This window comes from Sphaeroforma arctica (genome assembly GCF_001186125.1).
Source record: "Sphaeroforma arctica JP610 unplaced genomic scaffold supercont1.229, whole genome shotgun sequence".
NCBI classification, from domain to species: domain Eukaryota; class Ichthyosporea; order Ichthyophonida; genus Sphaeroforma; species Sphaeroforma arctica.
In genome coordinates, this window is record NW_014040329.1 from 1 (window position 1) to 13,205 (window position 13,205).

General features: G+C 40.7%; 5 protein-coding genes across 5 annotated transcripts in view; 4 read left to right on the top strand and 1 right to left on the bottom strand.

Annotated features, from left to right (window-relative positions):
- Positions 1 to 637: 637 nt before the first annotated feature.
- On the top strand, positions 638 to 2,068 carry SARC_04195 (hypothetical protein; the record flags this gene model as incomplete). Its single annotated transcript, XM_014301975.1, has 2 exons — positions 638 to 1,180; positions 1,582 to 2,068. The coding sequence occupies 2 exons, from the start codon at positions 638 to 640 to the stop codon at positions 1,798 to 1,800; spliced, it is 762 nt and encodes a 253-aa protein (XP_014157450.1). The 3' UTR covers positions 1,801 to 2,068.
- Positions 2,069 to 3,555: 1,487 nt separating this feature from the next.
- On the top strand, positions 3,556 to 5,290 carry SARC_04196 (hypothetical protein). The gene has a single exon (XM_014301976.1). It carries the CDS (start codon positions 3,661 to 3,663, stop codon positions 4,807 to 4,809), a length of 1,149 nt encoding a protein of 382 aa, XP_014157451.1. The 5' UTR covers positions 3,556 to 3,660; the 3' UTR covers positions 4,810 to 5,290.
- Positions 5,291 to 6,019: 729 nt separating this feature from the next.
- SARC_04197 (hypothetical protein) lies at positions 6,020 to 6,448 on the bottom strand (the record flags this gene model as incomplete). Its single annotated transcript, XM_014301977.1, has 1 exon — positions 6,020 to 6,448. The coding sequence occupies one exon, from the start codon at positions 6,446 to 6,448 to the stop codon at positions 6,020 to 6,022; it is 429 nt and encodes a 142-aa protein (XP_014157452.1).
- Positions 6,449 to 8,877: 2,429 nt separating this feature from the next.
- Positions 8,878 to 10,072, top strand: SARC_04198 (hypothetical protein; the record flags this gene model as incomplete). The annotated part of the gene is made up of 1 exon (XM_014301978.1): positions 8,878 to 10,072. One exon carries the CDS (start codon positions 8,878 to 8,880, stop codon positions 9,934 to 9,936), a length of 1,059 nt encoding a protein of 352 aa, XP_014157453.1. The 3' UTR covers positions 9,937 to 10,072.
- A 2,173-nt stretch (positions 10,073 to 12,245) lies between these two features.
- SARC_04199 (HAD-superfamily subfamily IIA hydrolase) overlaps positions 12,246 to 13,205 on the top strand; it is a gene marked incomplete at its 3' end in the record, with an annotated part of 3,223 nt that continues 2,263 nt past the window's right edge. Inside the window, exon 1 of the mRNA XM_014301979.1 lies at positions 12,246 to 12,880. Coding sequence (XP_014157454.1) covers positions 12,505 to 12,880 — 376 coding nt within the window. The 5' untranslated portion in view covers positions 12,246 to 12,504. The remainder of the gene's footprint in view (positions 12,881 to 13,205) is intronic.

Consider the following 13,205-nt stretch of genomic DNA (forward strand, 5'->3'; position numbering starts at 1 on the left):
TGTATGCATGTATGTAGGTGTTGTGTGTGTGTGTGGGTAACTTCACGTAAAAAATGGGCACATCGATATAGAAGCATTGTCTTTAAATGCAATACACCTTGGTGAATATTTCTTCTGTGCTTCATTAAACTAACAGACGTATGTGTTTGTGTGGTATAAATTTTTTGAAGGTGTCCCAAGACAAATTTACGGAGTGATGGAAGGAGAAAGTGTGTTACCTCTTTGTGTTTGTTTGGTGCGGCTTTTTCGATAGACATGTCCTAAAGCAAGTTTATGAAGTGATGAATTGTAAAAGTGTTATAAACGCAGCTTTATAGAGTGGTGGAGGCTATGTGCTATAGTTGTATCGAGCGGCTGTCGTCTCTGTCAGTCTCAGCTACAAGACTCACTTCAAAAAGTATATCAGAGCGCTAGATGCTTCAGAGTGTAATGCTTTAGACAGTTGCGTGATATATCATTCAGGGTCGCAAACATGTAGTACAGTACATTCCCATTTGATTCGCACACGAATAGTCTGAAGCATAGAGTTTATACCTGTGCAAGCCCTTTCGCCTTGTGCACGTCTGTTCAGGGGATGTGTCATTGCTTATGTACCTGCCCTACATACCAATGCACCTGTTTCGCCCTATGTGCAGCCATGGCTAAGATTTCGAGCCGTTGTGTGCGGTCTGAATTGATCTATTTAAGTACAGACGTGTGTTACGTGTTTGGGTTGTCCACTGCAAATTGGATCCCCCATGGTACTCGGTTTTATTTTTATGTGCAGTGGCAATACCTACGTCGCATATGTGCTACGAAGTACAATCGTTTTTATAGTGGCATCTGGACAGAAGTCCAAGCTGCACTCATCCACAAGTACGCGACGTGTTGCTTAAATACTTGTCTGTGCTTCAATCGATACCCACAAAGCCGGCAGGCCTTGGGAATACAGATCTGCAACCAGTATCCTAGCTCACAGAATACCAGCGCGAACCTGCCTCACCACTCACACCAGCAACCATTCCTCTCACAAACATCAGAGGAGAAGCCTAAGAAGACTCCGTTGCTGTCGCCGCTCATGAGAGCACTTCTTCATTGGCTGCTGTTAGCTCTGCTAATGATTGGCTTGGGGTTCCTAGTGCCCGTTCAGTGGCAGGCTCGTATGCTGATCTTTGTTCTGGCTTGCGGATTGGGATACATGGTATGTGCTTAGAATGTAGTATATACAATTGACGCACTTTATATGCACGCAGTAAGGGACGTTCGAAATGTCAGGCTATGTTCAATAGTGTTTTGGCCTGTGGATTACGTATATGGTAAGTTCTTAGTCAGTGTTGAATATAAACGAGGTAGTATGTACGGGTGTGGTCGAGTATTACGCCTGGTTTTGGCTAGCCTTGGGCTTAAACGGCAGTATATTTTTAGTCCCGATTTGATGGTAGCCTTGTACGCTCACCTTAGTATATACCTTCAGACTAGAATATTGGTAAATTCTCGGCGTTTTTTTCTTCAACATAGAATGCCTTCCATAGCTATGTATTGTGTCCTCAGTATATCCCCCCCCCCCCCCCATTAATACCACAACCCGCACTTACTCAACAGCTTGTATGGGATGTGCATCCATCCCTACACACTCCTCTAATGAGTGTTACGAACGCCATCTCCGGCGTGGTCATCATCTCGGGACTGGAGCTCATCGGCGGCGCATTAGATAACACAGGATCGTGCCTTGGTTTGGCAGCTGCTATTATCGCATCTGTCAATGTCTTCGGGGGCTTTGCGGTGACGCAAAGAATGCTCAATATGTTCACCGTGAGTTAAATACGCGAATTGAGACCTATAATCGTACGAGCGCCCCAGCCATATAATATCATGTTTTATTGTGTTTATTCAATTGAGGAATATGATATCTTCTCCATTTACGAAGAATCTACTTGTATTTATACCTGTAAACCATCTTTTTGTAATTTTTATAGAGAAACTGCTACTAATACATGCGATACTCGCCCTTCGATCGCTACTTTCATGGGTCGAACGCAAACCGAAAAGGAACTTCACTTTTAATCAATAAAAACTACACCGAACCGAATTAGTATGACAGTACAAAAACATTAAAACCTTAGTTGTTAACAATATGTACTGCTAACAGAATTATCAATTACGTTAAAGATGTACGATTATAAAAGACTCGCTAATATGGTGTTTCGCAATAGAAATCGGAAACCTTTGTCTAAAACGACATCAAATCATTCATAATTTGGAGGAACCTGTCGCCAACACCGCTTATGTGAGATGGTGCAGAACTGACCGATTTTACTATCGATTGTAGATTTTTAACAGGACAGTGTAGTAGAGAGGAAAACACGGGTATTACACGTACAATAGTATCTGAATGATGGTCTGAATAATGGTTGAGAAATGACCCTATTAGTCGACCATCATGTACCGTCACAATCTCCACTACCTAGAATCTAGATTGCAAACTGCGGCTTCGTATTGAACGGTGTTTCCAAGAGTAGAACATGAGTAATGCGTACAATAGTGTCTGAATGATGGAGGCGGAGTGATGATTTAAGAAATGATCGTCGACCCTATTACTCAACCATCATATAAATACTGTAGCCTGTAGAGCACAAACGTCGGAATGGACGTTGGACATAGCCTTTAGTCTTTACTATCTAGAATCTAAATAAAATCTACAATTAGACTGCGTGAACCTCGGCCTTTGGTTATTGGTATACTCGCTCTACTCAAATATTGACCAGCCCCATATAGTAATAAATATAATAAACTCAAGCCAACCGCCTACTTGCGCATTTAGTAGAGAGAGACTCTCTACTAGTAGAGAGGTTGGGTTGGCCCGTGGCTTGGCCGGTCCGAAACTAAAATTTGAACGGCGGTTTCACTTTCGGCTCTCAGTTTCTGAGTTTCGGGTTTTGGCTTTCTCAATATAAAAAAATATATAATTTTTACTATGGAAATTCCCTTTCTATAAAAGGCGATTGCGCTAGGAATGTATTTCCAGTTCCGCCGCAGGAGCCACTTATTTTGCACACAAAAAAACTATTTTATAATACATATACTATTTTAGGCAATTTTGGACTTCTGGATATGCTACTCACTTGTTGGTTTAATGTTTTCTGTTAATTGTTGGTATGAAATTGGGGGAAAGAGGGCATAATTAGAGAGGAAATTATATATTCTTAGTATTTCCCTGACTTTTTGGCCTAGTAAACGACAACGACAGGAAAATGAATGAAAATAAATGAAATAGCCGAGAGGACCGTCACTTTGTTCTATAATATTTTGAGATGACCCTATTCAGCAACTTTCAGGAACATAACTGATGTCGCGAAAACTACAGACACGTCCGAAAATATGAAGAAAAAAATGTCAAGACATATTCTTATACTCTTATAAAGACCATGTCGTTTACCAGGTACGAGCCGATTTATTACGCTATCAAAGCAGAATTGTGCGAAACGCAGCCCCACAAACATAAATTCAAAGGTTTCCGGGTCCATTAGAGTCGGGAACGTTTTTAGCGGTCAACGAACATTATGCAGGGAACAACGGGTTCAACATGAGTTCAAGTTTTTGGCATTGATATATAAAGAGACAGACGTCGAGGCATTGAGGAATCTAGCTACAAAATCAACATATAGGGCCTAGAGACGAAACATGTTTTCTATACTCGGCGCTCGTCGGCTAGTACTAGCCCAGAGACTGCAGGTACGTGAGATGCACCAGATCACTAAAACAATCTCAATCTGGAACAGAACCCGCGCAGCCGCTAAATACAGTGCTGGTGTTTTTGGAGGAGTTGTGATTGCTTCGTACGTGACTGCAAATTTACTAGGAGATACACTTCCAAAAGAAGCCAGCGCCCGTCCATATCACTGGATTTCTCCCGAAGCGCACACTTTAATTGCAAGAAGCTACGAGCGCCACAATAAACTTGCAGATCCTACAAAGGAGAATCAGACCAAGCTCACTCCGGAGGAGATGAAGAGAAATAACATTCAGTTAGAATCTATGGCTACTGACCTTTTAGCACATTATGAACCGAAAGGCGTGCGAGACAGGGTCTCATATGTGCTTATGAGAAGCCTAGAGCAACTTATGCACTTGTTTTTCCGAGAGAAATACGATCATCACGCAGTAACGCTAGAAACTTTGGCGGCAGTGCCGGGTATTGTGGCTTCAGCTTTTCGCCACGCCCGTTCGTTAAGGCTAATGCAGGCAGACCATGGATGGATTAATCCACTACAAGAAGAGGCTGAGAATGAACGCATGCATCTGCTAATTTGGATGCAGGTTACCCAGCCCACATGGATTGAGCGTCAGTTCGTGACCTTCAGCCAAGGTGCTTATGCACTAAGCTATGGTATTTTGTATGGATTTTCGCCTGCCACGGCGCACAGATTCGTTGGTTACTTGGAAGAGGCGGCAGTTACTGCATATTCGGATTTCATTACTGCAATTGATGCTGGTGCAATTGAAAACAAGCCAGCACCAGTTATCGCTCGAGAGTACTACAACCTACCCAAAGAGGCTACTATCAGAGACGTAGCGCTCCGTGTCCGTGCAGATGAGTATATGCACAGAGATTTCAATCACGAGCTGGGAGATATGCATGAAAACGGCAACCAAAACAAATCACCAAACTTTATGAGTTCAGATTTCTCAAAACGAAGAGTGCCGGCCGGGCCTTGGGAGCGAACCCAAACAGGTACACTATTGCGCACGTGGACAGACGCCAGCAAGTGGGATGATGAGCCAGTGAATTTCCCACAACTACCACCGCCAGGCTCCTTCCCTAAAAAGTGAATCTGTTAATTATAAATTTCTATTTTCACATTTGCATTTGCATATGTGTATTTTATCAACAAAAAAAATAAGAATCAACACATCACGTTGCCCGTGACCACTTAACTTTATACTCGCATCGGAATTGCGGAGGTCTTGTTACAAGGAATCACAGTAAAACACTGAATTAACTATTCAAGGACCATGGCGTGCCCGTTGTTTCAACTTTATGGATTACAATATTAATCATCGTGTTTAACAGTAATATCTGTATTCTCAGTCTGATGTCTGATAGTAGTCGATGGCAACCTCATTGCGCGATTCCTACATTAATGCATGGAGTGAACTGGTTCAAGGGGAGCTCACATACCCCCCAGCACTCATATAAAAACAGGTACAGAGGCCAGGGCACAATAGAAGCTGATTGACTGTCTCTGTTGCTATTATACCAAGGCTTTCCTCGCGCCCCAGTGTATTCACTCACCACTGCTGGCTCTGTCCGTCTGTTATTAGTGAAACCAGACTCCCACATGTCATTCGGTGGCTGGCATTTATCTGTAGACAGGCAGCCACCGATTGAATTTGAGCCGTGCCCCTCACACCAAGATGTACGCCACAAAAGGCATGCATACCTCGATCGCAACCAGCACACTTGTGTACACTACCCTCTGGGTGCGTTGTAGTGCATCCTTTCGCACAACAGCGTTCACCACTGGAAGTGTCTCCCATCAGGATCGATTGTAGTACGTACTCTAGTGTATGTATTACAGATAAAGCTACCGTCAAGCTGAGGTGAAAGGTGAAATATTCACACATGAAAAACCCTAAAACCTCCAAGAGCAGGCTGCAGGACCGGCCTAAAAAGACCTGACTCATATATAGGTGGTTGGCCAAAATAGAAATTGGACATATAAAGAGGTAGACACCTTAAAGAGTTGGACATATAAAGAGGTATGACTGTCCTGTACATACACATAAATACATTTTATTTTTTGAAAATAAATATTTCTATAATGACCTCAGAAGTCCAGAGTGACTCTCAATCCGGTCCTCTTTTCTTAAAACAAATAGCCTTCTAGCTCAAAGCAAATATCTGTTACGAAAATATATAGGAAGTGTATGACCCTCAGTATGACCAAAATTTCACCAATAGAAATACACAGATTCTAGCACAGGTCCCATACTTATACTTTTTCAAATTTATTTCATTTATATGTACAATGGGGCGAATTTAGCCCATTTGCTGCTGTTGTTGTGGGTTTGGTTGCACTTGTGTAAGTTCTTTGTTGTTCTTTAGCGCTCGACATATAGCAGATACAGATAGTTGCATGCCATAAGCGGTTTCAATTTTATCAATAGCATCTTGAGCGCTGTGTCCTATCGATACGATCTTCTCCAATGCACCTTCGCCTCTGAGCTCAAACTTTGTCACTTGTTTGATGAGAGTGTTCAATTGCGGTGATTTCGTGGGGTTCCCTGTTTCCTCAACTAGATCCCATTCCATGTTATTGCGCGGCATATACCAAGATATTGCTTTCTTATCAAATAGTATACCATTGGATCTCTTTAGTGTGGGTCGATCGTCTGGACCAGGAACTTGTACTCCATACGAAAGTTCGATCTTGCTAAATGGCCAAGAGTATTTCTCGGAGTTCTGCATTATCGTCCTTTAAATTAGGATGTTGTTCAAAATCATAGTTGGGTCTGAACCATTGCAAGAACTTACACGTGATGGCGTTGTATACAACTAGGTTCTCGGCACTAGGCATGATTATAGTAAGCTGCATACTGATTTAGCGTGTTTTTGTGCACTACAATACTATATTTTCTCGTGTTGTTCTCTGTGTTCATAATGTACGACCCAGTAGGTAGTGCAAATTCCTTAGGCGGGGCATCCAGTCAATTTTATAGGCTGAGTTTACGATATCCAATTGAAACTTGCCCTGAACCCAGAAACATCGCGGGTCACACAAAGTCATATAATACGTGCTGAGATTATGACCCTGCGTTTGACAAATTTTCACAGAACTGGTAATAATAACCACCGTATCGATGAGAATACTCCGATTTTGGGATGGCAAAGTTCATAATTTTGTTCCCAAACATAAATGGGGGCCAATGGAATGGTCAATAGAATATTTGAATCACCAATGAAGATTGTAGGCTGTATTATATATCACAGAGGAGTATGTCCCCGGTCGTACGACCGAAACATTACATATGTAATACATCACTATCATTCCTATAACTCTTATTCATAACACATGTCTACTTATTTAGACAGGTATCCCACCAACACACATACATTTATATACCACACCGGCTTAGCAACACCTCCCGTCAATACCCAATATAAATCATATTTGTAATCTACATCCTCTATATACTAGAACTTCATCTACCTTCTCCTGTCCAATACACTATTCTACCATATCATACATATTATGCCTAACACCAATCAATATTCCATTTCATATATTTACTTCTACCCCTAGACGATTTATACATAGCCTAGTCCACTAAAGAATAAGCATACAACACATATATCAGTATTCCACTAACACATCTATGAAACTTCTAATCGATTAGTTTCCTTCCTCTACATCCTCCTACGCAGGTGACTTCCTTTTAACTGAACGACCTAGCTTATCTTCCTCTAGTAGATTAATCACCCTACATAATAATTAAACTATTCTCCCTATAAGCCCGTAGGAGTATACCCAAGCTATGTAAGATCCATCCCTTGTTTACAAGAAGACTTCTATCCTAAATGAAACTAATTAAATTTAAAATCCATCTACCTCATAGACTTTGGTTCCTTAAATAGGGATTACTACACTGCTCTTAGGCTAGCCAGTACCAAGAAGATAAACTATAGCTCCTCAATCCTTGGGAGAAGGTAGACAATAGTAAAGGGAGGAATATTTGAGATTAGATTAGGGTGACCGAATACCCGTTATAAAGTGAGACAGATATTAAAGTGAGACAGATATCCGAACTAAGGGATTAAATATATTATGATTTTTTATCATATTTGGTTTGTTTTCTTTGTTTTTTTAACAAAACAAGCAAAAAAATATATGAGAAAAGCTGTCGGCCTCACCGGCTCACTTTCCGTCTATTTGCGTATTTGTTTTTTAAAAACAAAATACCACATTCTGTCGCGACCGCGTATGTATTATGTATCTGTTGTATTTTTATTTTTATTTGTTTTTAGATACAAAAATATATAAAAACAATAACCCAGCTCGTTAACTAATACAGCTCAAACCGTTTTCCGTTAAAACTTTTATAAATCAAATAAATATACATTTACGTTAAACCTTTATTCCTATTTACGGTCCGCTGTATATTAGATGCATTTTATAGGTCTAATCGTTTGATCCTATTATAAACGTTTCAACGTTTTATATATGCGTTTACGTTCAACTTCTATTCGGTACCCTGAAAATAGGCACATACATGTTTAAAAATACTAAATAGGTATCCGACCGATCGGACAGTCGGACACGATCATTATTGCTTTTTAAAAATACAAAACAAATAATATTATCAAAAAGAGATTTCGCTCTTATCTTCTATTTTGTTTTTAAAAAATAAAACAATAAAGGTGTATTTCACTGTTGTATGGCCTATAAAAGATAGCCCAGACTTCACAGATTATATAAGCATGAAAGTTGTGGGAATAAAATGTATATAAATGTTAGTTCAACCGAGCAATCGGAGGGTTTGGAGCTATACATATTTTTATCCCTTCCAAGGTCTACATCCTCCAGACAAAACTTTTGAACACTTCGCTATCAAAGCAGACTATCTTCCAGGCTTTCGGATCCAACACCATCTATATCCATTACAGCGGTCAACAATTTTATGCAGGGTCATTTTCGGATTTGAACTATAACATCTATCAGTTTACAGAATTCACATATAAATAGACAAACATTGAAACGGTGAGCAGTATAATCCACAAGACGAAATAGCACACCTAAACTAAATATGTTTTCAACACTTGGCGCACGTCGGCTAGTACTAGCCCAGAGACCACAGATTCGTGAAAAGCACCAAATCGCCACCAAAACTACCTCAGTAATGATCAGAACCCGCGCAGGCGCTAAGTATACAGCCGGTGTTTTTGGAGGAGTCCTGATTGCATCCTACGTGACTGCAAATTTGCTAGGAGATCCACTTCCGAAAGAAGCCAGCGCCCGACCCTACCACTGGATATCTCCCGAGGCACAAACTTTGATCGCAAGAAGCTACGAGCGCCACAATAAACTCGCAGATCCTACAAAGGAGAATCAGACCAAGCTCACTCCGGAGGAAATGAAGAGGAACAACATACAGTTAGAGTCCATGGCTACTGACCTCGAAGCACATTACGACCCGAAAGGTATACGAGACAGAGTCTCATATGGGCTTATGAAAGGTCTAGAGCAACTTATGCACTTATTCTTCCGAGAGAAGTATGATCATCACGCAGTAACGCTAGAAACTTTGGCGGCAGTACCGGGTATTGTGGCTTCAGCTTTCCGCCACGCCCGTTCATTACGACAAATGCAGGCCGATCACGGATGGATCAACCCACTGCAAGAAGAGGCCGAGAATGAACGCATGCACTTGCTAATTTGGATGCAGGTTACCCAGCCCACATGGATTGAGCGTCAGTTCGTGACCTTCAGCCAAGGTGCTTATGCACTAAGCTATGGTATTTTGTATGGGTTTTCACCTGCCACGGCGCACAGATTCGTTGGCTATTTGGAAGAGGCGGCTGTCACTGCATATACGGATTTCATTACTGCAATTGATGCTGGTGCAATTGAAAACAAGCCTGCCCCAGTTGTCGCTCGCGAATACTACAACCTACCAAAAGAAGCTACTATCAGGGACGTAGCGCTCCGTGTCCGTGCCGATGAGTATATGCACAGAGATTTCAATCATGAGCTAGGAGATATGCATGAAAACGGCAACCAAAACAAATCACCAAACTTCATGAGCTCAGATGTATCAAAGCGAAGAGTCCCGGCCGGGCCTTGGGAGCGAACCGAAACAGGCACGCTAGTTCGCACGTGGACAGACGTCAGCAAGTGGGATGACGAGCCAGTGAATTCGCCGCTACTACCACAGCCAGGCTCCTTCACTGGACTGTAAATCTATACGTTTTAGCCAAGTAATAGATATCAATTCAACACTGTATTGTACATATTTATTATATCATAAAACATCGAAATCGATGCAGTAGTTTTTATGAAAACAAACAATCAAACGTTATTGCAAATGGTAGGTGAGCAGATCGTTCCGCTGCATATCAACTAGGAGCGAGCTGAAATAGGCACGCTAGTTCGCTTGTGGACAGACAGTCAGAAAGTGGGAAGATGAGCCTGTGAATTCGCCACTACGACCACAGCCAGGCTTCTTCACTACACAATAAATCCGTCTTAAAACCCCACTACACAGACGTCTTTATACTGTTTGTATTATATATACAGGACAGCCCCAACTTTCAAACTTGTAACTCAGTATCATATCTGAATCTCAAGCATCATATCTGAATCTTCTACTTGATACGAAAATGTAGGTACACTATATGTCAAGAGACACATCACGCGCACAGCAACAAAGAAGTAGAATACGCATTTCGGTGATGAACACAGACCACAAGTGGGAGATTATATCATGTCTTCATTGTCTATTTTAAATTGCATGAACTGACTACTTGTCTACCAACATGTGCCAACTTGCTCGTATTGAAATTGTACTTCAGCTACGCAAGAAAATGACGCCCAAAAGTTCAAAAACCACACATCACTTCATTTGCTGTCACATATTTAATGATTTTGTTGACCGATATATTTTTATTCGTGAGATCATTGACCGGTATGTTTGCATAGGTGGAATTGAGATATGGCCTCCAAAACAAAGCAAGATTGCTATTTAATTTAGAAGTATGGTACGACAAACTCGAACACAGTTAAGTCCTACGGACTTGTCCGTTCTCCCATATATTTTACACTTCTCTAGCTAAAGGGTCATGATACAGTCCATTTTTCCACATTTTCAAAACCGAAACTACCCACCGACCACCGTCCCACCCTCGAAATAAATATTTACATGAGGTTTGAGTATTGCTGGAGTTTTGGCTGGTTTGACTGTAAAAATACAATGATATGGTGCACTCGCGTATAGATAGGGTTCAAAATCACCCCTACTTTGAGCAAGTATGGCACCATCAACCACTGGTCCGATTGATGGGTTAGATAGCGGAAATTGCTTAGAATGACCAGGACTTAAAAATCACCCGGACAGGTTTTAGATTTTGTGTCTCAAAAAAAAAAGGTAGTTTGCTCAAAATTCGAATTTGGCACTTTTGAGGGCAGAAATCGACGTGCCGCCTCATCAAGAAAGCCGAGGCAACTACGGAAGGCTCGGAATTTCAAAAAGCTCAATATTTCATGTAGAAAAATAACTTTTTACAGGTCATTTTGGGGTCATTTCTCATGTACAGGGTGAAAACGTATTACGTTTTGATATCGTACCAACATTTGGAAGTATAAACATATACGTATTGGAGCCCGACACCTACGTCACATTTTGGTCGGCACACATAGGGACTCTAATAGTGAATAGTGACTGTCAAATTGTGGCCGTTTTTTTTATGACGGCTATGGCTTCCTTTAGGTTCTCCCGATCCGCACTGTATATTCGTTTTTCCAATTTCCAAATATTTCGGGTAGAAATGCCAATTATTTCGAACCCTAGCAATACGCGAGTGCACCAAAGTGACCAAACTGATACATACAGCAACAAAAATATCAAAACATGATAAAAGAGAACAAGCAGAGTGGAGGAGTACATTTTGTTAAAACCAAGCCAATTAAAGAACATTGAAAAGGAATATTTATCTCGCAAAACAAGCAGCAAGAGGAGACTCAGAGTCAGAGCCTTCAGCCAACGCTATTTTAAAACAATACATAACGAAATCCTACACGTTAAAAAAATGTATATTCGTATGAAATGCGTACCCCTTTTAAAAAGTACAAAACCCTAAAACTCTACGTACCAGGTACAAACTGACGAGAACGTTAAAAGCCAAACGTTAATATGCTCGAAAACATGCGTTTTAACTTATTAGGACCAAACGGCAAACGGTATGAGACCCGGTAGTGAGTTGTCTGGAGGTGCAAGTTATGACACATGACGTCAAGCTCATTAAACTGAATAAACGTGTCTACTTGAGAAGTATCTATATACTAAATATAGTAGTAGCGTTTTGGCGGGCTCATCATTTCTAAAAGCATACTGACAGCCTGGCAGTCTGGCAGTCTGGCTCCAGAGATCTAATGAGACAGCGGCTGCTGACCCTATCATTCTATAAGCCACGTACAATTTTTAAATTCATACACGAGAGCAGACATAAAATATTGTCATGATGTTTTATTGTCGTCATGTCGTCATGTTCAGAGTTTATCTCTTGGATCCCTTCTTGGGATATCTATTTGCATACAGCCGACATATCCAACTAAAAGCAAACAGCAAAACAACCGGTAGGGCCGTGTCGTGATAAAGTAGAAGTCATGCACTAAGCACTGCACGCGATTTATATCTTTTAAATCTATATAGGTGGTATTGTATATATTTAACTACAGTAAACGCCCCATACGGGTTATACCTTCTTTTGTTCAACAGATATAGCAAAGAACTACCAACATTACTACACACATGCAAATAATGTTTCACGGTGCAATGAAGTGTGTATTTGCAACATATGCTGGTCTGGTTGGAAGTACGAGATCTTCTATAACCCCACTTCACAATAGCGCAAACAGAAGATTATACTCAACAAAGAACAGAATAGTACACCTTGATGCAAGAAATTGCGTACCTGGATATACGTCCACGAGCAGGGTGAATAAAAGGCTATACTCAACTAATGATAGAAAAGTACGCCTAAATAAGGGAGATTGTGTGCCTGGGTTCGTGCTGGATATTGATGGGGTGCTGATAAGGGGTGACACGGTCATACCCGAGGCCCGAGAGGCGATGGATATACTCACGAATACTACATTGGTTGCAGAGGATGGATCTGAGAGCAAAGGTATGCGGCGTTTGTGCACGTCAATCGTATGTGTGAAGGTTTTGTTATACGTATGTACATGTTCAAGAACATTCATAAAATCAATGGAGTGCTGATAAGTGGATATATATATATGTGTGTGTGTGTATGTATGTATGTATGTATGTATGTATGTATGTATGTATGTATGTATGTATGTATGTATGTATGTATGTATGTATGTGTGTGTGTGTGTATGTATGTATGTATATATATATATATATATATATATATAGTATATATATATATATATATATATATATATATATATATATATATATAGTAGTATAGTATAGTAGTTAGTAGT